Raw genomic sequence first — 26,907 nt, 5'->3', positions numbered from 1 at the left:
GTCACCCATCTGCACATCACAAATTGGCCACCTACTGTGTCAAAGCACCATCTGCTCCCAGCCATACACTAACGAACATGCGCATTTGAATTGAGCTTCTGAGGGAAACGCACCTGTAGGAAAGTGTTAGTGCAGAGTGAAATGTTTTCATTGTAGGTAGCACGAAATTGTTGTTTGGATTTTTGTTCACACTAAAGTTATTTAAGAAACTGGGGGTAAATAAATATTTGCAGCCTCAACTCAGTCCTATTTCTGACCAACCTTTAGCTGCATCTTGTTTTAACTTCTCTGTTATTTTCCAGTGGCCAACAAATCCACTCTTCTTTTCCTTTTATGAGGTACCACCCACCATTTGAAAAACCCTATTTTTCCTAGAATTTCTCTCTCTGATCACACGGAGGTTCAAGGAGTTATTTTTAGTTACAGAGATGCCCAGGTAATGGTGAGGGTGACTTTGTTTTTAACCGAGTTGGGCACTTCTCGGCACAAACACCGTCGTGATGTGGGGTGATACAGCTCATTAAACTCAAAGAGTTTATTTTGAAAGGCAGTTATGGGTGAGATGCTGTTCTTGGAGTCATTCAGATGTGGGCCTGACCAAGTGCTACCGGATGATCCACAGGGACATTGCGGTTTAATGATCTTCTGCTGAATGAAGGGCTTAGATTGAGGGTACCTGTCTAGAAAAAATATTTCTGAAACTCAAAAAATGTAGGGAGTCTGCCCTCAGACTGCCAGGTCCCTGGTGTGGCTGTTTGTGGTGTCAGTGTCTGTACTGTGGGGTTGGGGCATTTGCTCAGGGCCTTAAAATGCAGTGGGCAAGCTTCATCCCAAAAGTATCTCCTGGGATGGAGATGGCAAAGCCAATAACACCGCCTGACGCCTCCTCCGCCCCTACCTCCCTGCTCCTTCCCTTCCCTCGCCTTTTAATTTTTCACAGCAGCAGTTTAAATGTGTTATGTTAAATAATCGCCTTGAATTTTGATCAAAGGAAATTAGTTCATAGGAGGATATGTTTTAGTTCATTGGAAAATTGATGAAAACCTTCCATATTTCATATCATCTGCTTTTGGTTTCAATTCATGGTTGGGAGTAGGAGTAGAAACAGTGCAGTTACTGCGGGGAATACACGGCTGTTAAATTTGGCATTTGGAATCTCCCCCAGAGGCTGGAATTTGACTAAAAATTGCTGAAGGATCTTTAGGATAATTTCCAAAAGTGCCTTGTCACCTTTATTGTTTGTGCCGTTATTTTATTACACTTGCTCCCAGCCTGTGCTTTCTGATGTGAAGGTAAAAATGGTGTTCTGCCTTCCCAGCAGAGATTCAGCAGGAAGAGCTGGGTTTGGGGGGTAAGTGACCCTATCGAACTGAAATACCGCATTATAACTCGATATCGTACCAAATGACAATGCCCTGACATCTTCCTTCCCTCTTCTGCAAACTGAAGTAAATTGTGCATCAGAAAAAGCATTAGCTCTGAGTTATATTGCGAGCATGAGAGTCTTAATGTCCCACTGATGGAATAATATTATGAATGATCATCGTTGTTATTTTAAAATGTGACGGGTGATTTGTAACGCAAGTGAGGTGCTGGGCTACAGGCCATGGCTTTCTGACAGCCCCGGTGCCAGGCTCCCACCCCAAGTGGAGATGCCCCTCGTGGGGACCAGCTCTGCTCATGGCCATGGGCTGCTGTTGAGAAGAAGACCTTCTCCAAGAAGGCACCCTGTGGGCAGCTTACCTTTTTGTATCCCAACTCTGAGATATTTTTGTACGCAGAACTTCTACTTTAACATCATTTATTTTAATCTAAGCATGAAAAAACTTTGCCTGATTTGGATGGATAGGATGTAGAACCCATCAGCGGCTCGAAGAAGGAGGACACGGACCGTAAATGCACAGGTAACTTCATTCGCCTCGCCCTCCTCCCTCCTGCACAGCTGATGTAAGGCAGCTTGGCTGGGGACAGATTGGAAAAATAAATTGAATTTTTGTAGGCTGTACAGAAAATGGAACAGCTGCATCAGCCTTGCAGGACAAGAGAAATAGATGGAAAGAGTGAAAAAAATCCATTCTTCTATTTCTTCCTTTTTCTGGCTGTCCATCCAGCAGGAAAATCAATATTTTCCATAGGACGCAGAAGTACTTTTGTTTGTGTGCTGGGTGCCTTAGGGTTCTTCTGTTAGTTTGTTTCAGAGGGAGAATATTTGCACAACGTGTGCCTTGTCACCCATCTGCACATCACAAATTGGCCACCTACTGTGTCAAAGCACCATCTGCTCCCAGCCATACACTAACGAACATGCGCATTTGAATTGAGCTTCTGAGGGAAACGCACCTGTAGGAAAGTGTTAGTGCAGAGTGAAATGTTTTCATTGTAGGTAGCACGAAATTGTTGTTTGGATTTTTGTTCACACTAAAGTTATTTAAGAAACTGGGGGTAAATAAATATTTGCAGCCTCAACTCAGTCCTATTTCTGACCAACCTTTAGCTGCATCTTGTTTTAACTTCTCTGTTATTTTCCAGTGGCCAACAAATCCACTCTTCTTTTCCTTTTATGAGGTACCACCCACCATTTGAAAAACCCTATTTTTCCTAGAATTTCTCTCTCTGATCACACGGAGGTTCAAGGAGTTATTTTTAGTTACAGAGATGCCCAGGTAATGGTGAGGGTGACTTTGTTTTTAACCGAGTTGGGCACTTCTCGGCACAAACACCGTCGTGATGTGGGGTGATACAGCTCATTAAACTCAAAGAGTTTATTTTGAAAGGCAGTTATGGGTGAGATGCTGTTCTTGGAGTCATTCAGATGTGGGCCTGACCAAGTGCTACCGGATGATCCACAGGGACATTGCGGTTTAATGATCTTCTGCTGAATGAAGGGCTTAGATTGAGGGTACCTGTCTAGAAAAAATATTTCTGAAACTCAAAAAATGTAGGGAGTCTGCCCTCAGACTGCCAGGTCCCTGGTGTGGCTGTTTGTGGTGTCAGTGTCTGTACTGTGGGGTTGGGGCATTTGCTCAGGGCCTTAAAATGCAGTGGGCAAGCTTCATCCCAAAAGTATCTCCTGGGATGGAGATGGCAAAGCCAATAACGCCGCCTGACGCCTCCTCCGCCCCTACCTCCCTGCTCCTTCCCTTCCCTTGCCTTTTAATTTTTCACAGCAGCAGTTTAAATGTGTTATGTTAAATAATCGCCTTGAATTTTGATCAAAGGAAATTAGTTCATAGGAGGATATGTTTTACTTCATTGGAAAATTGATGAAAACCTTCCATATTTCATATCATCTGCTTTTGGTTTCAATTCATGGTTGGGAGTAGGAGTAGAAACAGTGCAGTTACTGCCGGGAATACACGGCTGTTAAATTTGGCATTTGGAATCTCCCCCAGAGGCTGGAATTTGACTAAAAATTGCTGAAGGATCTTTAGGATAATTTCCAAAAGTGCCTTGTCACCTTTATTGTTTGTGCCGTTATTTTATTACACTTGCTCCCAGCCTGTGCTTTCTGATGTGAAGGTAAAAATGGTGTTCTGCCTTCCCAGCAGAGATTCAGCAGGAAGTGCTGGGTTTGGGGGGTAAGTGACCCTATCGAACTGAAATACCGCATTATAACTCGATATCGTACCAAATGACAATGCCCTGACATCTTCCTTCCCTCTTCTGCAAACTGAAGTAAATTGTGCATCAGAAAAAGCATTAGCTCTGAGTTATATTGCGAGCATGAGAGTCTTAATGTCCCACTGATGGAATAATATTATGAATGATCATCGTTGTTATTTTAAAATGTGACGGGTGATTTGTAACGCAAGTGAGGTGCTGGGCTACAGGCCATGGCTTTCTGACAGCCCCGGTGCCAGGCTCCCACCCCAAGTGGAGATGCCCCTCGTGGGGACCAGCTCTGCTCATGGCCATGGGCTGCTGTTGAGAAGAAGACCTTCTCCAAGAAGGCACCCTGTGGGCAGCTTACCTTTTTGTATCCCAACTCTGAGATATTTTTGTACGCAGAACTTCTACTTTAACATCATTTATTTTAATCTAAGCATGAAAAAACTTTGCCTGATTTGGATGGATAGGATGTAGAACAAGAAGATGAAAATACATTTAGCCCACTCCGCTTTATTTCTAAACAAGATTAAATGCAAGACGTCACTGTAACTAAAAACGCTGTTTCTAGCAACTGACTGAGTTTGGCGTGGTTCAGGGCACCATCCAGTGCTGCTGGGTCATATAGCTGCCAGGGACACCTGTATTGCTAATGACAGTCACCCCAGCAGATGACTTCTGCTGGATGCAGGCCACGTCAAACTGGTGTGTGTGGATACGGCAGAAACAGCCCAGTCCCTTGTTCTTCCCCAGGGACAAGAGGTTTTGGTCCCTTATGCAAAAGGGATGGGATTTCAGGCAGATGCTGCCTTTTGGGCTTTGCCCAGGCCCTGGAGTGGCTGCTGCTGCCCTTGAGAGATGCTGTGATTTGCTTCTGAGGACACTTCATCAAACTATACGGGGAATCCAATGTAATCTCTGAAACAGCATAATGGTAACAAGTGATGGCTTTGGGCAGTTTATTGTTTTATTTCTTGCTGCTTATATTTAAGAATATTAGAGATACTTCAGTCGTAACAGGCCACATGAGGTTAATATAGGAATAATTTGGGAAAAAGTAGTTTGTAGAACTACTATGGTAAAAATGTGCTTTTTTAGAAAAGGACTAGCAGAAGAAAACAACTGTCTTTGCAGAAGAGAACAGTGCTGTAGTGCATAGCTGTGATACTGCGAGGGGAGCCGTGGCCAGTGCCCACCCCCTGTTACGTGCAAAGGTGGGGTCTGGGCTTTGCTTGTGAGCTCAACTGAAGGTATTTTCCTGTAAAAAAAACAAACAAAAAAGCAAAAACCCCATTGTGCTAATATTGCCAGTCCCATGAGATTTAGGGAGTTAGAATTAACAGAGGATAAAGCAAGGGTTTTTTGTGCCTATATCATCATGAAGCAGGCTGGTCGTAAGTTTCAAAGTGATTATTGAAATCAAATATACAGTACTGAATATTTGACCCTATTGCACCAGAGCATCTCCCTGCCTGCAGGTTGCTCTGCTAAGGGCAAGCATTGCTGTGGTCCCAGCTCCCTGGTCCAGCAGCAGCATCCCAGCCAGTGCTCTCCTGTGGCAGGAGGGATGTTCAGCACAGGGATGTGAGACCTTGGAGTACTCGGAGGCACCCGTTCCACCTGGAGCATCTGCATCGTTCCCAACCTCCCTCTGCAGTTGGGAAGGGAATGGCAACTCTTCACTGTGCTCACTTATTAAACATAGCTTTTAATTCAGATAGCTTTAGACTCAAGGAGACTTAATGAAGTGATATAAGGGTGATGTCACCTTGGATGTCATTTATCAGGATGTAGATTACTCGGAGAGCTTTTCTAATTATCTGTGAGTGTAATCAGTCCTGAAGGTACAGCCCAGATGATGGCTCAGACAATGACTTGCTCTGGAGAAGACGCTGGGAGAAAGGTCCCTGCAAGATGAAGTGATACAAATTAAGCAAAAGGGTTTGTAAAAGAGGGACAGTTGTGTTTAGAATTTAAATTGGAACAAGAGAAAGTGCCTCAAAGGGACCCAGATTCACCTTCCCAGGCAGCGTGTGGGCAGGAGTGGTCTCAGGACTCCCGAATCCTCTCAGTTATAAGGAATCTGATAGCAATATCCTGCCTTTTTTTCACCAGCAGTCAAGATGGCTTGTACTATAAAGCCATATGTTTGAGAAAGGGAAACTAATGAGAAACAAAAGATGTACAAATAGCAGAGCCTGAGGATATCAGAATATTATTTATAATTTGACTACAGAAAGTAATCTAGTACATTCATAGATTAACAAAGTGCAATTTTCTATGGGAAGAAAAATAGTTTTCCAAATGCTATCAATGTTCCTCATCTCAGGAAAAAAATAAATTGTCTGAGATGTTTCAAGCGATTCAATGGCAGATGGCCAATATCTAAAGCATTTTTTTAAACAAATGCCAGGAGCTGTGGTGTGTGTGATTCACTTTTTATGAGAGCAGCTCTATGGTATTCACTAGGATGAATATCTATTGGACTTAAGAGTGTCAGAAGACCTTAACTGTCCACAGTGCCGTATAAATCATGTCAGGAAGAGGGGCTGAACTTAGTCAGATTCCCATGGACAGTGTTGAGGGCTGTGAGGGTGGAAAGTGCTCCATCTTCAGCACCGCTCAAGGTTTGGGTTGGCAGGTTTGTACAAACAATGCGGGGGTGAAAGCAGGGCTTGAGGGTACCACTGCCTCTGGGTCCCACAGCAATTATCAATAGCTCCTCAGAATTTCAGAAAAAGCAGGTTTAGGAGGATCCAAACCATCCACAGGACATTTCTCTTTTGTCCAAGAATGTACAGCTTGAGAACCCTCCTGTCTCTTGTTGCAGGTGTTCTCAACATGAGTGTACCTTGAAGCGCCTTTCCAAGGCTGCACGGGGGCTGAGCAGCTCAGGCAGCTCCCTTTAGTTGCAGCCAATTTTCTCTGCATCAATATGATATTTTTTTTCTGCAGCTGTCTTCATAAAGGTGGGGGAACTGTGTTACCTCTGTGCCTAACACAAAGACAAGTTGAGTGCCTTGTAAGCTCTGTGCTCCAGCCGCTGGGACTGTGGAGGTCCAGGCTTTGTTGCTATCCTTCTTACTATTTTTTTTTTTAACAGAACAACAAAAAAAGGCATTTTCTTGTTTGGGCTTTTTCTTTTTTTCCAAATCTTGGCCAATTATATTAGATCTTTCTACCCAACCAAGTCCTTTTGTTAATGCCCACTGTCATCTTCTGTAAGAAGACCTGCCTAGGCAGTAGATTGTAACTGTAGACTAGTCCTGAGCAGCAGTTAGTCAAGGTGCTGGAATGCAGGAATACTTAACGTAAGGTTGGTTGTCATGAATCCTGTATATAAATTGTAAAATAATTTGCTTTAGGGAAAATACTTGTCTTGATGCCCTTTCCCAGCTGCCGGCGGCCACAGCAGGATTTCCAGGCCTGTGACTCAGCGTGGATTTTCCGCCCAGGATTTGGTGGTGGGTGATTGATGACACAAGGCGCCAGCGAAAAAGCTTTTGGTTTGCTCTTGTTACAGAGAGTGCTCGGTGCATTTTCTCCTCCAGGCTCCTGGGTATGAAATGTGGGTTAATGCATGTGTGTGAAGGTATATAATACTTCAGTGCAGAAAGGATAAAGACTAAAATTTATCTTCTCTTGCTTGCCCTGCAAGCTACGAATGAGGTTAAAGGGCAGACCAGAATGGGAAATTTATCTTCTCAATTACATCCCGAGCTCTGATGCAGGTCTATAAGTGGTCTAGGTAGTTGTTTTCCTGCTTTGCTGGCATGGCCTGCTTCTTCCTCCCCTCCTTCTCAGGACACCTACTTAATGTTTCTTGCTACCGAGTGGCTGAGCTGTATTTTTGTAACGTGTTTCCATTGACAACTTCTGCTTTTTCTTTCTGCAGGGGATTGTCTTTCTGATGGTGATTGTTATAGGCTCCCTCTCAAGGGGGGAACAAAAAATAAATCCAAGACATATCTCAGACTCTTCTCCAGTAAACTGCTTCTTCCCAAGCCCAGCTCATCTCTGGGTGACTCCTTGGGGCCAACAGAGCTCTAGCTGTAGAGACGCCAACACTTGGTGAGGATTCATGGTTAGCCAATGTTTGACTTGAATTTGAAACCCGGGATTTCAGTTCCCTGTTCTTTTCCTAGGTTGCAGTGCATCTTATTTTGTGAATACTTCAGTGATCTTCAGACTGCCTAAACACAGCAGTGCTAACACTCATAAGAAAGTCAACTTTTTTTTAGAAAAACGTGATGTGCACAAGTCTAAGAGCAAACGAAGCACATTACGCACTGGCTTGCAAGTCAACTGGCTGTGTGCCACTCTTTCTAAACAAAATATTTTTCATATAATATCAAATTGTTCAAATATGCATTATAGCTTAATGACCTCCATGCTTTCATTTCGAAAAGTTAATCTCATTTAGCATGGTAGTACTTCAAAATATATATACCTGAAATTCCTAAAAGAGCCCTGCAATGGCTGGTTCAACCAACATTAAACCAATCTTAAAGAGTTTATTCTTAAGGTAAAGCAGTTTTATGGGTTTCTAAACTCTATTATCTTTCAGAAATGCATTTCTTAGAATCATTTATATTTCTAGATTGCCAAGGTGATTTGCCAACAAAGCCCCATGATTCAAATCCCTGTCAGCTTGCTATTTACATACATAGTCCTCTGTTTGCAAATTGCATTTTTACCCAAGTGCTCAAATATGAAGGTAACTCCAATTTAGGCCTTTTAATCTTTAAAAAGTGCTGCTTCTATACATTTGCGTGATCACTGGCTTTCCTGGCAATTATTGCTACAGGAAGCTTTCTTCATTTGCACGTTCACAATATAAAGCTGTGAAGTGTCAGTGATTTACACCAGTGTCAGCCAGCCCAGTGCTGGTGCTTTTATGACTCTAGTACTTCAGTGTTGGAATAGGAATGAGACCTATTGCATATGTTTTAACAGGAATGTTGAATGCACGGAAAACCTCTATGGTAAGAAAATTAGGTCAGTTTTCTAATGTAAAAATCTATTCTCTTAGGTACACGTACACACCTGAGAACAGAAACAGTGCGGTTGGTTGAATCAGTGTAATTGAGAAAAAAAAATCAGTTTCTGACAGATGGAAGTGGATGGAGCTTCATAAAACTCACTGCATCAAGGCTGTCTGTAAACTGCTCAATTATTATTATTTAATATTGTTATTTCTGGTATTAGGGTAACAGATTTTCAGAAGGACTTTCTGCTGCTTTTGACTTAAATATTTATGAGTGAAGACCAGTTACAGTACTGGAATATTTAATTATTTTCTTTTTGTCCTAAATGAGGAATACATTGTAAGGCATTGTGAGAGCCTGGTTTCCAAAGTTTACTTAAAGAGCGTTAGCTGATTAGGCATCATTAAAGCTGACTACATCTGCTTTCTGTTGGTTTTGGTGGTGTCACTAGAGTCAGTTCAGCTGTATCTCCATCTATCTCTGTATATCTACTGTTGCAGATGTCTCCTGTGGGTCAAGTCTACACCAACTTAAGAAAAAAAGCGTTTCTAGTTAAAAACGTTTTCCTTGCTTGCTGTTGGCATAGGACACGTGGTCTGATTTCTGAATTTGTTGGGCATTATGATGTTCTCTCTCTCCGTCAGAGTGGCAGGAGGCTGTAGAGCTGTACTGGTCCTGGTGGATGCAGAGGAGATCAGGGAGAGGATTTTTAATTGTTAGAAATAAAGCAGAAATGGCACATTCCAGCATTAGGGAAGTGGGTGATTTCCCCTCCTGGGCTGAGCTGCTGCCCTGACGCTGCTGGCTCCCGAGGAGGAGCTGATGCTCAGGCTGAAATCTTATCCCAGCATAGAAGGATGTTCGTGTGTGGTGAGCAGTAGGAACTTGAAAGTTCATCTGCTTTCCCCAAGCAAATCCATGGGGATTGGATTGATGGTCTTGAGATAAAGGCTTTTGTCTATAATGAGATCTTCAGAATTAGGACGGGCTGGATACACCCCTGTAACTGCACAGCGGTATTATTGGATCTTGTATTTCTTTGTAAAATGACAATACATGGATTATATTGCAAAGAGGCCTGATTGTCGTACTCTGCTTGTTTAAATTACAATATTTACTCTAGCATATTGTTAGTTTTTCCTCAATCTCTAGTACTCAGCTACTTTCGAATAAAGAGCTTAGTTGGAGAAGCTTTCAGACTTGACACCTCCTGTGTGTGCAGCAGTGTCTATGCCATGAGTTCATCCTATTTTGGCTGCCCCAGAGATGCGTGTGTGGTCTCCTAAAGACGGATCCGTTTGGGTTTGAGCTGTTGTGGATGTTTCTGGAGCTCTGGGAGGGTGGCCGTTCAGCTCCCGGGCTGAGCTCTCCGCACGGCGTGTGGCTGGGGAGCATCGGTGTCATCATGGAATAACATCTCTGGGCTCTCACCCCACCAGGGACCGGTGGCTGTCGTGGTTCCACCCTGGGTGTCTCTCTGCCATCAGGTTTCAGGTTTCTAATGATGCTCAATACGCTGGAGATGGATGAAGAGTACATATATTTTTTTCTGTCGGCACTTAACCAGCTGCTGAGTTCTAACTTCTAGAAATAATAGCTCCTTGTTTGATACTGTGAGCGTTCTGCAATCTTTAAATTAAATCTCTTGTTAATGATGACTATCACCGGGTTCTCAGCAGCGCTATTATGTAAGTTCCTTTTGAAAATGTGTTTAATCCTTCAGAACCTGAATCGATGTCTGAATTCATCTAATGTGAGCACCGATGAAGTGGGATTTTGATGTCTGTCTGAATTATGTGCCAAAAAATTGTCCTTGCCACACTATTTATACATCACAACGTATCTCCTCCATTATGTGACGATCAACGCCAAGTCCAGAAAAATGAACTGAAGGAGAGAGGCTGAGAAAACATAATGTGAAAAACGATGCTGTCGAGCTCCGCGTCCATACACGGAGGTGTTAAGCAGGAGTCCTTAAACTTGCATTTCATTTTGATGTCATCTGAAGGAGACTGCACAAGAGGACTTCTTTCCCTCTGTATTTTCAATACTCTGGGTTTGGGCCATTTTTTCTTCTCTTCATTGCAGTATTTTTCTCTTGTGAAGATTTGCCTGAAGCAAGAGACCCGGCTGCTCAGTCTCTTAGGAATCATGATGATGAGCACTTGAGACTCTAGTAGGAAGTGAGGTTAAATTATTTGTCATCACCTTCAAATAGATCTTTTGGAAGCAAAAAATGCTCATGTCAATAAATTGCTTTTGTGTTTCATCCTTCCCCTGACATCCCAAGGTACTCCATTTCAAATCCGTGCTACAAAAGTGCATTCTCTTGAAATCACTTCGTGCGTGTGTGTCTCGGGCGTCAGCTACTTCGGTGCTGAAGAGAATAATGTTATTGTGTGGCTCCTGAAGATCACCAAGGTAAAAAAAAAAAAAAAAAAAAAAGAAAATAAGCAACCTTTAAAGAGTAGGAATGCGTGAGAACAGAAGATTTGCACATCGTGGTGCAAATGGTGTTTATTTTTACCTTCTGTCCTTTTTGGTGTCTTGGTTTCTTGCTGCACCCAACACCTGAGAAGAACGTCGGTTCTTTCTCTTGTACCACACTTTGCTCCCCTGAGGGCCCCACGATGTCCTGGTGTGGCTGGGCTGGGGGTCCAGGGCTGCCCCCCTGTCAGGGGGCACACACAGCACCCGCATTGCTGCTTTTGTCTGCAAGGAGTTAATGACTTCTCTTCCAGGAATAATTAATCACTGGATTTCTATACACCTGTATATAAAGGAGCTTTTCCTCAAGCGTGTGGTAAAACTTCCTGGTTGGCTTCTTCAGCTGAATTTCAGAGGGGGAATGTTTGCCAGACTCATGTTGAAGCTGAAAGTAAAATTGTGCCCATCGCTTAGGTTTGCCCTTGTCTGAATATTTTTTTGTGGTGCTCCTGAAGATCACCAAAGTAAAAAAAAAAAAAAAAGAAAAAGAAAATAAGCAACCTTTAAAGAGTAGGAATGCGTGAGAACAGAAGATTTGCACATCGTGGTGCAAATGGTGTTTATTTTTACCTTCTGTCCTTTTTGGTGTCTTGGTTTCTTGCTGCACCCAACACCTGAGAAGAACGTCGGTTCTTTCTCTTGTACCACACTTTGCTCCCCTGAGGGCCCCACGATGTCCTGGTGTGGCTGGGCTGGGGGTCCAGGGCTGCCCCCCTGTCAGGGGGCACACACAGCACCCGCATTGCTGCTTTTGTCTGCAAGGAGTTAATGACTTCTCTTCCAGGAATAATTAATCACTGGATTTCTATACACCTGTATATAAAGGAGCTTTTCCTCAAGCGTGTGGTAAAACTTCCTGGTTGGCTTCTTCAGCTGAATTTCAGAGGGGGAATGTTTGCCAGACTCATGTTGAAGCTGAAAGTAAAATTGTGCCCATCGCTTAGGTTTGCCCTTGTCTGAAACTGGACTTGGGCCTGATTTGCTGCTCAGTGGGTTACTGTGATGGTAGTTTGATGTAAATGAGAGGGAACACTGTTCAGTCAGGCCCGTTAATTTGGATATTTTTAATTTTCCTTTTATTGTTGAAGTCTGAAGACTTTTTGAGAAATGTAAAGTGTGGCAGTTGCTTTGCAGGTGTCTTTGCTAGGTCAGATTTGGGCTAAAATTCTAATTGCAATAGTCTCTTTAAAAGATAACTCGAGCTATGCTTGCATGAAGGATAGCACACACTTGTTCTAATGGTATAAATTTATGCATGTTTTCTGGGTGGGCAGTTACATTTGACTCCATACCCGGACTTCGCACAAATTTTCGAGGTTTAATACTCAACGAAATGGCTGTTTTCAGTAGAGGAGAGTGTTCTTGTCACTGGAAATTCTATTCAGTTTTTCAAATCTTTATTATTTTCATGGTTGGACACCATTGACATTGCTCTTGGTTTTTTTTAAGTGGATTTTCTCAGGTTCCTTTCACAGATATCTTCATTGCTAATGGTTTTCTTTCTGCTGTGCATTTGGCCAACTGTGCTTCTGGAACTTAATATGCCTAATCAGTATTGTTTGTGCGCAGCATTTCAATCCCAGATTCACTTCCCTTGGCACGCATTTTCTTGCATTGCTAATTTGGTTATGTAGCTGAGCTGAAACCACTTAAAAGCATTTTCCTTGTCAGGGCCTGGAAATGTAATAAGGGCTGTAATCAATGAGAGGGGAGTGAAATAATGAAAAGGACAGGACGTGGATCTTTGCAGGTTGGGAGCTCGCTCACACTCCTGAAGTACTTGCAGGATTTCAGTTTTTCCAGGGTGGTTGAGATTTAAAATTGAGGGGCTTTTGTATAGGGTATCTCAAGCCTAATTCATAGCTTGAGTGGATCAGATGCCAATGGGTGCAGTTTGGTATTTAGGGAGAGAAACACAAAAAGAGGGAAAAGCATAGATAATGAAATGTGCTGATATACAGGGATTATATCTTTGCAAATCACCTGTGGACATATTTAGATGTTCTTTGTGCTTGTGGAGGATTTCTGTCAGAAGGTGGTGATCTCACTGTGCTTATTCATAATTCTGGTCCACCACCTCTCCGCTCAAAGAAGAAAAAGGATTATTTGAGGCTAAGGGGTATTTGGAGGTCAGTTCTTCTGCTATAGTGCAGAAATCGTAGAAAACAGGATTTTTCCTAGACCTTGTTGAATTGTAACAAGTTTATTGAAGTCATTGGGTGTTAACTACCCCCTCACTGTTGAACTGGGAGTCATATAGTTGGACTGTATATAGTGTGTGTATATGTACTCTGTTGACATACACAATAGTGTGTATGATTCTGTTTATATTTATCAACAAGTCATATATTTATATAAATATATTAATTATAATACATATAATAATTATAATTTAATTATTAAATGTATATTTAAATATCTGTATGTAATATATACGTGTATTGAGAGAGCTAGCATGATATATATGTATTTATAGAAAGAGCTGCCAGCATCATAACTGTGTAAACTTTCTAGATGAAAAGGGGTGAGACGTCTGACCAGAATTTATAGCAAATTTATAGCAAACTGCCTGGGTCTCTTTGCCGAGTGTGACTTGAAGGGGGGGACTGCAGCTCTGCTGCACCTTTCTTTTACAAGCCAAAAAACCCCTTGAAATACTTTGCTCATAGGCTGGCTAATGGATGATAGACAGTGTCCCAGGGGAAGTCAGTTGGAGAAGACCTTGGCTGCTCCCTGGGGATGGATTTTTCTGGAGGGAGGAGGCTGGGGCTGGCCCTGGGCAGCAGGGGCTGGTGCGGGCGAAGCTGCCATTCGTTAGTGCAGGAGGGAGAGACACAGATGCTTTAACTGAGCAGCAACAGGAAAATGGGCTTCTGGCCTCTGCTAAAAATCATTAGTTCTCACAGTCATTAACAACTTGATTTCCTTTCCTTATTGGTATCAACCAGCTAATTTAAATTCACTCATCCCTATATCTAATTAAGGATGTTAACAAAGGAATTTTTCTCACTTGTGTCCTCCAACTGAGCATTTACTTTGATTGAAGGTCTCTAAAATATTTGCAAGAGATGGCTCCAAGGGCTGGTTTCTTGGAGCTCCTGGCAGTGCCCAGACCTGCAGATGCTGCAGGAAGGTGATCAAGACCGATGTGAGGTTAGAGAGAAGTGTGATGCTGCAGGTGGAACAGGAGGGATGTGGTGTTGCCACCCTTGGAAAATAATAGATTGCACTTCTGCTGCTTTCATCGATGCAGCTCAGAACACTTCTCAAGCAGTAATTAGGTTTCCCGAAGCCCTGGTGGGATAGGTAAGTATAATCACACATTTTGCAGTCGGACAGATTGAATCCTGCAGGTGTTACTTGGCCACAGTGAAACAAGAAGTTAGCGGATAACTTCAGGAAAAGATAATAATCAAAGATTCCTGATTCTTAACCTGTTATGCTTTGCTTTAAGCTCTGAAAATACTGTTTGGTTTCCTGCTTAATCCGTGTTGCCTGGGTTTACCGTCACGTCACCAGGTTACATACTCTCAAGAGTGAGCGGGTGGTTAAGACACCAGCCTACTACACAAAATACTCAGGTTCACCTTCTTTGTTGCTGCTGTTGAGTTCTTTTGGCTCTCTGAGCTTGAATTTCTGTGTTCCGATTTTCCATCTGCAAAGTGCCTCCCTCCTCTCAGATGTTTGTTCCTTGGCCCATTGCACGAGGGGGTCTCTGAGCAGAGGGCTGTGGTTCCTGACACGCTGTGGCCATCAAGGGATGGTCTCAAAGCACTGCTTTCCCCCTGGTGCCCTTGGGATGACATTAAGTGTTCAGATTCCTTAAGTTCTCGCCTGCTGAAAAATTTTAAAGGCAATCAGTGGATTCTGAAGGACATTTTGGTCTCTGCAGGTTGGGGAAAAGCAGGGGGGTTGCAAACACTCTGAGCTTCCCGAGGTGGCCTTAACAGCAGGCACGTTCACTCCCTTCTCTGGAGCTCCCCTTCGCTGGCATCTGAAGGGATTCTTTCTTCCCTCAGTCTGGCTCTGTCTTTCAATTAGAGACTGGGATTTGCAACAGAACAAACCATCAGACTTTAAAATACCAGCTGTGCTTTATTTTAAACGCTTTCTTCTTTCAAAGACGCACTTTGGGAGCATACGGAGTCTGGTGGTGTCTCTCTCTGAGGTGGTCCCTGTAGGTTAGAGCTTCAAGTTTGTGATGGGGTAGGATTTGTTTCTCTGTGTTATGGTAGAATAACTTGCAAGAAGAAGTGTTGATGGTTGCACTATCAAGAAAGAAGATTTGTTGTAATTAACAAAACCGTAACTCAAAATGTTTTATTGCATTGACTAAAACATGCAGCTCTCTAAATGTGCTCCAAGAGGATTAATCTGAATTTGATGTCGGGGAAAATACTGTTCCTTACTGTCCCTCTGTCTGTGTGTGTGTGTGTGTGTGTGTTTTTAACGTGCAGGACAGGAGCGAATTGGCAAAGACTCTCACTACGAGCAGGAGGGGAAGGTGCAGTTCGTGATCGATGCCGTCTACGCCATGGCCCACGCGCTCCACCACATGAACAAGGACCTCTGCGCCGACTACCCCGGCGTCTGCCCCGAGATGGAGCACGCGGGGGGCAAAAAGCTGCTCAAGTACATTCGCAGCGTCAACTTCAACGGTGAGCTGGCTGCATTCACCCCTGGGACTCTTCCACTTCATTTCACTTTATATATTTTTTTTCATCCAATGCAGATCAGGACTTTTTTTTTTTTTAATGGTTTCGCTTGAGTTTGTGGCACAAGACCATGTTTATTTAGCATCTATTTGAAAACATCATGTTTTAACCAAGGCAAATAGGCTGCTACTGTCCAGAGGCAGAAATCACTGCTGCTATTTTAGGATACCTTCCAAAACACTGATTTCCTGTGGGAGAAATAGCTGGGTAAAAGCCTTAGCTGGACTCTGACTATGCCTGTTGAAGCCCCAGAAATGTGTTAGCATAACACATCATATCTCCTACTTATTTATGTTGTTTCCTTTGCTTGGCAAACACTGACTGGATGGGATTCTGGTACCCGGAACCCAGTTTAGCTGCATGAGGAGAAGGGAGAGGACAGCTAAAGGGCTGGGTCCACTTGAAGAGCCAGAACTATGTGATTTAGAGTAGCTACTCCAACCTTCATTCCTCTAGTAAGACTTCAGAGGAGACAAAACATCCTGAGAACGTGGATGGGAAAATTTTCTCTCTCTGTGGTTGCCTTTTACCCATCTGTGCTTCCCAGGTGTGGCGGTGACGGTTGCAATACCAACCCTCTGTTTCCCACAGTACAGCAGGCCTTCGTGTATTTTTCTGTTCATTGCAGTGTGTGAATATCAGCAAAATTTCCTCGCCCCGTATGTTTTACTGTAATTTTATTAGTTTCATTAACAAACATTCACCTGCAACCAGCCCAGAGGCGCCAGAGCGTATCGCTTACAGCAGCTAACATCACAGCAGCCTGATGTTATTTCCCCTTCATAAACCCTGCTAATGTGCTTACCAGGAGATCTTACTGCTCTGCCCTAGCTCTGTACGAGAGAGAGACCTGAGATTCAACCAGGAGCCAAAAAGTTAGACCTCCAAATCCATATTTTGAACAGATTTAGGGAATTACTGAGAAAACACAGCCAGGGCTGCCGCTGCCTGGGAAGAGGAGTTTGCACAAGCTTCACGTCCTCGTTGGACAAAGTGGGGAGGTGTTCCTTGCTGTGATCTACTAATAAACACTTGATTAATAAAACTTAACAAAACCCACACATAGCCAATAGGGCCCAAGAGATTTAAAGGTAGGAACACAGATGGTATTTCATTGTCAAGCTTGGTCATTTGCGCCAAGGATATTTTTCCTTCCCGAATAAATCATTTTATAAACAGCAAGGTGAATATGAGGAGACTTTAATTTCTTTCCTTGAAGTAAGTGCTGTTAACTGCATCCAGGAGCAAATTTTGAGATGAATGATCTGAGGAGGTCTGGAGAGTTCTGCTTTCCCCATTCTGGAAGGTTAATTGCAAAGGACAAAGCTCCTATAGAAGTAGTACAGCATTCATGCAGTGCATTGCACTTGGGCCATTTTGGTACCGAAAAGCAGCTCTAAAGTGGTCATCTTTAGACAGTTCTTAACATATAAAGTTACTGAATGGTCATCTAATCATCTTAATAGAGCTGAGAAATAATTTATGAGAAGTTGGGTGTCCAGCTAACGTTGTCTACTGTCCAGCTCCAAGAATTGGTTTGTACCAACTTTGGGTTCCTTATTTGTGTTTCCTGGGTGAGGCTTTTAAAAGATGTCTTTTTTTCCTCCATTTGTGATAGATTTACATGGCCATATGGTGTTTTTCTTTGCTTGTACACATGGAGCTCATGTCCAGCACAGGGACTGAAACACTGGTTTGCTTTTTAACATGGGAAGGAGAATGGTGGCAAAACTGAGAGAGCTTTAAACCTTTTTAATTTCTCTTGACTATCTGGCTGTAGGCATTTTCCTTGAGAAAAGAACCAATTCCTTTTAAGGTTCATTGTCCAGGGGCAGAGTTTAGCTTTTTCTTGTCATGTTGTAGTGCATAACTGCACATGTGTTTGTGTGCCCAGGCTCCATGTTCAGCTGCAACCCCTCCTGGGGTTCGTTCCTCAGGCTATGGAAAGATGCTCTGGAGCCAGTTTCTCAAATTGTTGTGGATTGGTTGAGTCCTCCCAGTGGTGCAGGATAAACAACCCTCATATAACTACCCAAACAGATGAGGCCAGCCTGGAAAACGCAGAGGGATAAGGGAGTGGAAGAAGAAATGAAGGAGGCTTTGGCTGGTCTTGGAGGGCGTGCTCCTGGTGATAAAACCTGGGAGCTCATGGGACATGGGTGCTGGTGCCCACATGGTCCTCACCCACCGTATTGTGGAGGGCAGGGACAGAGGAACGAGCTGCTGGGCTTGTCTGGTGTCTTGGTTTTAGCTTTGTTCTCAAGCTGCCCTTCCCTGAGTCACGGGTGTAGCCGTGCATCTCCGTCTTGTGAAGATCAGGGCTTAGAATGCAATATTCAGTCTATGCTTAAAATCCTGGTCTCCCAGTCTTCTACCTCTGTTGTAAGAGCAGAAAGCAGCGCAGTGGGAGTGCTTTGTCCAAGCTGTGTGCCTGAGAGGAAAAATGCAGCCTGCTTTCAAGCATCCCGAGCCCACAAGCTTGAGATCCCCTTTGTGTGTAACAGATCTCCTTGTCACCGTGCAGCTGAAATCATCCTGTCTGTACCTGCTTTTGGAGCCTTTTCTTCCTTGCAAAGGCAGTGACATTCATGCAGAAAGAGCTCAAGCGACGCTTTAATGAAGAGAGACTGGATTTGTAGTGGGAGCTCAGTATGAATTTTGATACCGTCACACCACCTTGAGAACAAAGAGGCCCAAAACATGGAAAACTTAAAACATCAAGTGCTCATGCAGTGAGATGCTGAAAAATCTCAAAGTGCGGAGTGGTTGTATTTTTGCCAGTGAAAAAGCTAAAGATTCTGTTCGTATAAGCCCTCCAGGTGCTCACACTGCAGTAAATGTGAACTGAATAACAAAGAAACACCTTAAATAGTTACACCAGTCTGACACCCTGTCCTTCTCTTATAAATTCATTTCTCATCTTGTGGTGATTAAGAGATTGAAATCCTACAAATTCAGTCAGATCATGTCCTTTTTTGAAAGCATCTTGCAGGTGAAAGGGGGCCACGTGCTCCCTGTGTCTGTGCAGGGAGAAGGCAGCTTATTTGTTGGGAACTGAAGATGAATTGAATTGTCGTAGCCTCTGAATGAGCAAGAAGCTGCAGTCTAGAGGCTGATACTCAGTTTCTGAAGTGCTTGCTGGGACTGAGAAAAATTCTTGTAAACCTTCATAGAAGAAAAATAAGACTGAAATCATCAGAAAACCCAACTAAACGACCATATGATTTAATAATTAGAAGATCAAGAAGTCAAATAACAAATGAGATTGTTTTTGCAAAAACAGTTTCTTCTCTGTAATAATGTTTTCATACGTTACTTTTTCTTATTTTCATAAGTGCACAAAGGAACTCGAATTGCAAGCAGAGACTGAAATGCTGTAGCCATTTGAAACAGGGCTGACGGGTCCCTACAGACCGATGGTACAAAAAGAGCACCAAGGCATGCACCAGAGCCCTCACAAAGGTCAGAGAAGGCTCCCACTTACTAAGCAGATCCTTGGCCAGGAGTCCAGTTATTCCAACTTCAAAGTCAGGAAAGGTGATGCCTCTGCTTGACTTATGACCCAAGGTTATCAGTTCTTTGCCTTTTGATAGATAGTTGTCTTTCCTACAAATCCCTGACTTCTCATAGCATTTTTTTCTGTATAGTTTTAATGCATAAATGGTGATGTACCAGAAAACAGCAATGGGTGTGTTTACTCCTGACTATTGAGTATCCATATCCATGCAGGAGGTTGGTGTCCCAAGGGACTGTGCCTTTGTGGGCCTCTGGAGGTGACCCAGCAAGTGCTGTATCGTGCTGTGTCGCTGTGGAGTCTGTAGCCCTGTAGCATCCAGCTGCATCCACTGAATTTACAGATTATATTTTAATGTTGGTGTTTAAACGCTGTCTGCGTGCAGCTACGCAAAGCAACGATTAGCAGTAACCTGCAAAAAGTGTTCTTGCTCCTGCAAAACACAGAAACGGTGCATTTTGGAGTGACAGTTCCTGACACGTTCTTGCTTTAGGACCTCTTGGGTCCATATCAACATCTGTCCTTCATGTTGGCCTTCTGCTTGTCAACCCTGTTGTCCACTGCTGCCCCAGTGCCCTGGGTCGTGCTACCTCTCTCTGCAGGCAGGTGGGCAACCTGCTCTTGGTGCCCAGCCAGGGATGGAGAGACTTGGCTTTACCCCGTGCACCATGGTGGGGTGGCCAGGGCTTAGCCAGGAAGGTTTCAGGCAGCGCCCATGTAGGTGGTCATGGACTTGCTCTTGTCTAACCCCCTCAGCCTACAGAAGACTTTGAGGCAGCAGAGTTTGTTGACCCTCTGTTGACGTTGGCATGGCTGTGATGATGCCATCCACTCCCCATCTGTCTCCTGACCTGCAGACATGGGTACTTCATTGCATCCATGCTGGGATTTTGTCAAGATACAGGGAATCCACAAATGCCCATGTTGCATTTTGGGAGCCTCAGTTGAGCTCCTACCCTTTGAATTGTACTTTTTTTGTCTGCTCTGACAAAACCAAGTTTAACTAATAATATACAGCCTTTAAGAGTCTTGATTAGCTAAATCCCATTTACCATTTGTGCTGACTTTCCAAAGGAGCCTAGGAATTACAGCCATTTCTTCTTATTCACTTTAAGTGTTTTCACTGTAAATGTATTCTGGCTACATTAATCTGTAATGACAATTAAATATCTGCCTTGTGCTCATAAGGAATCAGTGAGGGGAGATTTCAGTGGAAGATTTTCTGCACCAGTCTTTGAACTGAATCTGTATCTGATCTCTGAGGATTGTAGGATAGACAGGAAACAATTTACCAGGGCTCGAATGGAGACTATGCTAATTCACTCCTTCAAACCTTTTTTTCACTCACTGGAATTCAATGAAGAATGGGAATCATGAAGAAAACCATAATCTTAAAGTTCAATGCTACAACAGGAGAGATTTTTCATTGCTTTAGGGAAAAAAAAAGTTACGCAGGAGGAGGAAGCTTTGAATATAGATATGCTGGAGTATTGTCATAATCTTCAATCTTGACACAATATTACTCTACCCTACTGAAACCTATTTTAATATGTCTTGAAAGAAATGTCACCCTTGAAGGTTTTGCCTAGAGATCTGAGGAAATGCAAGGCTGCTTTGAATTCTTATCTAAGAAGGGGTTCACAGCTCATGCCTTGGTAGTTAAAATGCAGATGTTCTGGTGAGAACTTGCCTGAGGATCCAGAATCGTCTGTCCATCGCTCAGCCATGGGGATGGCTCCAGGATGCCCACTGGCTTTGCCCAGCACCAGGCACAAAGGAGGGGCTGTGGGGGTGCCCCTGCCTTGTTGTCTGCCCTCGCCTCTTTACCCACGCCAGTCACCTTAGTATATGGCAAATACAGTCAATTCAGGGTCCTGATCCTGAACTGTTCCTGACCAAGATACTTTTCAGCCTGTGTCTGTGTCAGAATCTAAATAAAGGAGTACACAAGGAAAGTCTTCCTATAGCTTAGTCTGTTCTTTTCCATCCCAACAGCATGCTGATTACGGGAATAAGAACATATTGTGGAGGAGGAAGCTATTTCTGGATGCTAGTCAAGATTCAGTAGACCTGGGCTGACTTCTGACAGCAGTATCTCTCAGAAGCAGATGGAACACTTTCTGGGGGGAAAAAAAAAATCATTTAGAGGCTCCATTCACAGGAGTGATTTTCACTAAAGAACTCCCTGAGGAAAGAGAGATGGGAGGGAGGCTGGAGGGCAGAAGAAAAGCCTTCTGATATTTCTTGCTTTGTGCAAGTCAGTGTGTGTAGTCAGTGGGTTTGGGCAGTGATAATTAATCACTGGGAGAGGACTGGGATTATACCACTGCGTCCCAAAGTATCTGTTTTATACAGCTGCGGTGACAGATGACCTTTGCCTGAAATGTGTTGCCAGTCCAAAAGCTCTCAACCGTCACTAAATAAAATAGATACTTTTACAGTGATTTGGCTGTTGTTGGGTTGGATTTTGTCTTGTTTTCTTCCCCCAGGCAGTGCTGGCACTCCAGTGATGTTCAACAAAAATGGTGACGCGCCGGGACGCTACGACATCTTCCAGTACCACACCACCAACACCAGCACACCTGGCTACCGTCTCATCGGCCAGTGGACGGATGACCTCCAGCTCAACGTGAGTCTGTTTTATTCTCTGCACTTTTTTGTCATGTTTTTTTTTTTCTAATTTTTTTTTCACCCTGCAAAAATTAATAGGGGTCTTTACTATTTCTTGCGGCTACATAACGCTTTTTTTTTTTTTTGCATGTTACCTTCTCCTACTCTGTCCTGCAACCTTCTCTCTGTACCCTGAGTACCAAAGCTCCTCAGACTAATAGAGGCATTAGGTGATCATGCAAATTTTATTACTTTTGTGTGGCTGAAGTCCCTTGTTGCCAACTTGGAAAATGAAGCAGTAATGTGTTGTGGTTTGAAACCAATGCGCATTCATTTGCAGATGTTCTTCAGTTTTCTAGTTATACTCTTTAGGTTTTCTAGTTTTAGGAAAGCAGAAACTAAATGTTTTTTGAGTGACTCACTTTTTCGTTATTACTTTTAAGCACGTAGCAAAGATATCCATATGAATGAGATGGCCTCTTTGCAATGACGCCTAAAGAAAAACAAGCACGTAAGAGCAGGTGATCAAAGATCCCCAAGATACTTTGATGTTTCCTAGATGAAAAAAACCATGACGGGTGGCTGAGAAAGCTGGAGACTCTTATGTCGGCTTCATCTGTATGAGGATGGTCCATGATATCTCTCTGGAGATGCGGGTTCAGGCTTCCTGCTTGACTTTGTGCAAGTTGCTTGAGCCTCAAATACATAGAGAAATAGGGCTGGTTTAACCTTGCAGTTATTTGAGTCCTTTTAGATCATTATTAAAGCACAGTGTTTTCAGTTCAGTTTGACTGCTCTTCAGCAGCAGAGCCTGAATAAAAGCAAGGGACTCCTGAAGTGAAATGCCAGTTGCTACAAAAGGGTTTTCTTCTCTTGGTCAAAGTTCTCAGCTGAGGTTATACCACCTCCTTGTCCTCATGTTGTTTATCCTTGGTGTGGTATGGCTCCATCCTTGGCGTGGTACAGCTCCTTTGCTGCCACATTTTCTTTGAAAATAGTGTGCAGGGTGAAGGGGACAGCTGTGGGAGCGTGGTCCAGCCTTGACACACACTCCAGAGGTGGCCAGGACATGCCTGGCACTCAGCGTGTGGTGAGATCAGCCGTGGCTTGTCCTTGTGTCTCTGCACTTGGGGATGAGACCCCGTAACTGCAGGGAGACCTAGGCCACTGTTCCACCTCTGCAGCCGGGCTGCAAGCCATGGGCTACTGAGGGATCATCCATCATCCAAAAGCACCATCATTGAGAGTGTAACCCAATGCAGGATGCTTTCCCTTTCTTTTTTTTTTAATGTTTTCACCTCTTTTGTTAAATGAAATAATTAATGTGGATTACCAGTGGTCCAGTCATTGAGACTGATCACAATATTTTGCTGCTCTTGAATTTTTGGGGCTCATTTTTATTTGCTTTATGCTCTTACAGTGGTTTTTTTCAACTTTTGATATTCTATTTAAGGAAAACTATATTAACTTGCCATTTACAGCTCTTTTAGCAAAAATATTAATATTTTATTAAGTAAATCCTTCTTTATATAAGCTACACATCCTGATTCATTAAAATTTAAAGCTAAATTAATGGAGCTTGATTTCTATTCCTGTTGTTGTGTTAAATGTTTCCATAAAAAGCACACTTTCCTCACCCCCGTATCCTCATGGCTACAGGGTTATATCAGGAGCTGAGATTTGCTCATTAACTTCCCTTCTACTCACTTATGGGTCCTGGTTTCTCTCACAGGATTAGCATTGCTGTGATAGTTCCTGTCTGTATTTTTTTACAATAATAAAGAAAATTGTGGAGTTTGGTTATTTTACAGTATCCTTGACTTCTCTAATCAAAATAATAGCTACTATTAAATCCATCCCAGGAAAAACTGCCAAAGGCTACAATTTGTTTTCAGTAATTATTGTGGAGATAACACTTCAGTGCATATTTCCCAAATTCTTATTTCTTTAATACCAACACGAGAGGGGAAACAAAAGAAAGGATGTTTGGTGAGAGCGCTACTTTTAATTTAGAAAATGCTGAAGTGATACTTTGTTTTCCGAGAGACGTGTCATCTTGGGCAGCCCGGTTTAGTTCCCTGTGTCTGAATTTCCTCAGCTACAAAAGAGAAAGGTGGTTCTGCCCCATTATACAGTCCCTCATGGTAAGGACACTCCAGATCTCAAAGGCGGTAGGTAAATAAGTGCCAAAGACCATCATAGGTGAGTAAGTATTTTTTCTTCTTTATCACCACCTTCATTCAAAGCAGCAGCAAGAATACTTTGCCGTTTTATTTCCCTGGAAGCAGTGCTCCTCTTCGGTCTGTAGTCTCCTCTCCAATGGTGTCTGTCACCTCCCCTTTCTCACAGTGCTTTGAGTGAGAGGTGGAAGTAGGGGAGCTCAGGGCTGATTAATCTTCATAGCTGATAATGATCTGATACCATATATTTTCATGTAAAAATAGAGAATAACTTCTTTTGACCTTTTTCTTTCTATTGCATAAGGCAGGAGACAGACGAATGCCATCTTAACAACGTATTTGCGAGTCTTAGATACGCTACATCAGTTTGTTTTCTTTTTGTTGTCAGTTTACAAACCTGGTTTTACAAAATGCCTGCAACCATCTGTGTGTTTCGTTCAGTCCTGAGAGCTTCTCCTCATCTGTGTATCACCTTTGCTTTCTTATGTCTGGCAGCAAGGCTCAGTGCAGGCAGATCTCGGCTCCCCTCTCCCTTGAGCAAGTTGGTGTGAAGTTGTCTCTTCTGAACACAGTTGACTCACCCTGGATTTATGTTCCTGTATCTGAGGTCAGAATCTGGTTGGTAACGAGGAAGATATTTTATGGCTCTTCACTGCAGCAAACTCGGGACGTAATGTAGTTTTTACGTAAGGACAGGAGAGTCACTAAATTTTCTCTTGTTGACTTGATGTCAGGCAACCTGGTGCAGCTCTGCCTGGTGCCCAGTGCCGGCTTTAGCAACAATTTTGGCTGCGTTTCACGGGTATCTACGCAAGGATGAAATGAGCAGATGTCTAATTTTAAATGGCTTGGCCAGTATTCCATGAAAAAACTGTTGCAGTCCTTTGTTCTCCCCGCAGGGAAGTTGTGATTACAAGATGCCCACCCACCTCCCACCCCAGGTCATGGAAGAGCACCTCCTGCCTCTCGCTCTTTTATGAAGACTATGTCAAGCTCTGTCAGCCCCTTTTCACACCCCCTGCGTGCAGATTTAGTGTGCAATATTTATAGTTTGTGTCCTCCTGCAGTTTGAAATGCTTTGCCCTGGATTTTCAGATCAGAAATTTGGCCGGCTGCGTCCCCATTGAAATCCAGTATCGCCACCCCCACGGCCTGTGGAACAGCAAAGATACAGCCAATGCAACCAGACAATAAATCTGTGGGCCACAGAAATATTGGCAGCTGAAACCAGGGTTGTGCTTCGCTGTGTTGGTGTTGAGGGTACGCTCATGTGTTACGAGGCAGTTACATCATTACAAAGAGCACTATTTTGACTGGTTTTGGCTTTAATGATGTGTTTCAAAAGCAAAAAGTGCTAGTGGGGAAAAGGAGGAGACTTACCATGGGGAAAGGGAGGTGTGTGAAGTACCAGATGGGTTTTGGTTGTTTTGCCTTTCAAACTGGTAATTTATTTTTTTTTTTAATTTTAGCAATAACTAGCTGGCTCGTGCTTGTGCTGTTCAAGCAGTACCCTCCTATTGCTGGTGAGGATGAGTGTGGGTTAAGAGTGAAGGCAGAGTGGCCAGGAGACACGGGTTCTGCCTTCATGCCATATGTTTCACTTTGCATTTTGGAAAGATAATTAACTCTCCGTGCCCTGTTTTACCCCGCGTACACCACAGATCCAGTAACACTAGATGTCTTCTTGACACGCCTGCCTTTCTTTGTTAGTCCCTGTGGCACCACAGGAGGGCAAGGGACTGGCTGACCAGCTCCTGCGCGCGACTGCCTCTGTGAGTGCAACTTCCAGTGCTCTGAAGGGCCTGAAAAAAACCAGAAACCTCTCTGCATCTCTCCTGGAGGAACTGGTGTGCCTGAAGGAGAGAGAGATGGATCGCTCCTAGAGGAACTGCAGGTTCTCCTGGGAAATTTGGTGATATTGCTTCCCTTTCTCTATATAGACTTAACTCAGCAGGTCCCAGGTTTATTATGTGTTCACGTCTCAACCTCTGCAAGCATCCCTAGACTGTCGAAGCCCTATAATAAAGCAAACAATCCCTGTGAAATTGTTGAATCTTATTTTTTCCAGGGATTTGTCTTCTGCATAGCCTCTCACAGCAGCATTCTTCGTCATGTTCCCTGTGACTCCTTCCCATAGCTGTCTCCACAGTTTCCCTGCAGTGCCCAGACTCCCTCTCGCATCCCTCCAGCATTTGCTGGGCAGGAGACAGGCTGGATTGTGGCTGCCTTTGAATTATGGGTGTTCCCAGTGATTGGTTGGCCGAGCAAAAAGGGTGAGAGAGATGCTTGGTGCTGCTGGAGCTTTCTCCAAACTGTCCACTGAGTTTAACCAATCCTGCAGTCACAGCCTTCAGAAATCTCTCCTTGTAGCAAATGTGCTTGGCCAGCAAGTTCAAAAGTTATTAGGAAGGAAGTTGGTACAGACAGATGGATGAGCAGACAGGACGTGCATATGTTCCACTTCCTTCAAGTTTTTTTGTAAAATGGTTGCAAAATTTAGAAATTTCCAACAGTTGGGCAGAATGAGAAGTAAAGCTGGACTTGCTGTAAATAATTTTTGTTACAAATGGGATTTACGCAAAAGTGCTGCGCAGTAAGTAGACTGCTGTTGGGTTTGGACAAGTAGGGGTTCAATCTCTTGTGTCACTGAAGTGAGCAGTGGGCTTGCATTTCATGGAAAAGGCAAAGTTTTGGCCTTTTTTTCCACCTCTATCCTGTTTTCCTATTTTGAGCTATATTCCTATTTCCACTTCCAAGCTTTTGAGGCTCATTTAACATCCCCTCTTGCGTGGGGACACTGGCTGCTT

At 43.4% G+C, this 26,907-nt stretch overlaps 1 protein-coding gene across 2 annotated transcripts in view; it reads left to right on the top strand.

Moving 5' to 3' along the window:
* GRM7 (glutamate receptor, metabotropic 7) overlaps positions 1-26,907 on the top strand; it is a 292,383-nt gene that overhangs the window by 179,876 nt on the left and 85,600 nt on the right. For both annotated transcript variants that reach the window (XM_014946806.1, XM_014946805.1), the window contains exons 6-7: positions 15,539-15,739; positions 21,800-21,939. In XM_014946806.1, the coding sequence (XP_014802292.1) occupies positions 15,539-15,739; positions 21,800-21,939 (341 nt within the window). The remainder of the gene's footprint in view (positions 1-15,538; positions 15,740-21,799; positions 21,940-26,907) is intronic.

This window comes from Calidris pugnax, unplaced genomic scaffold (assembly GCF_001431845.1).
Source record: "Calidris pugnax isolate Ruff unplaced genomic scaffold, ASM143184v1 scaffold81, whole genome shotgun sequence".
Taxonomy (NCBI): Eukaryota; Metazoa; Chordata; class Aves; order Charadriiformes; family Scolopacidae; genus Calidris; species Calidris pugnax.
This window is presented reverse-complemented; position numbering and strand designations above follow the sequence as displayed.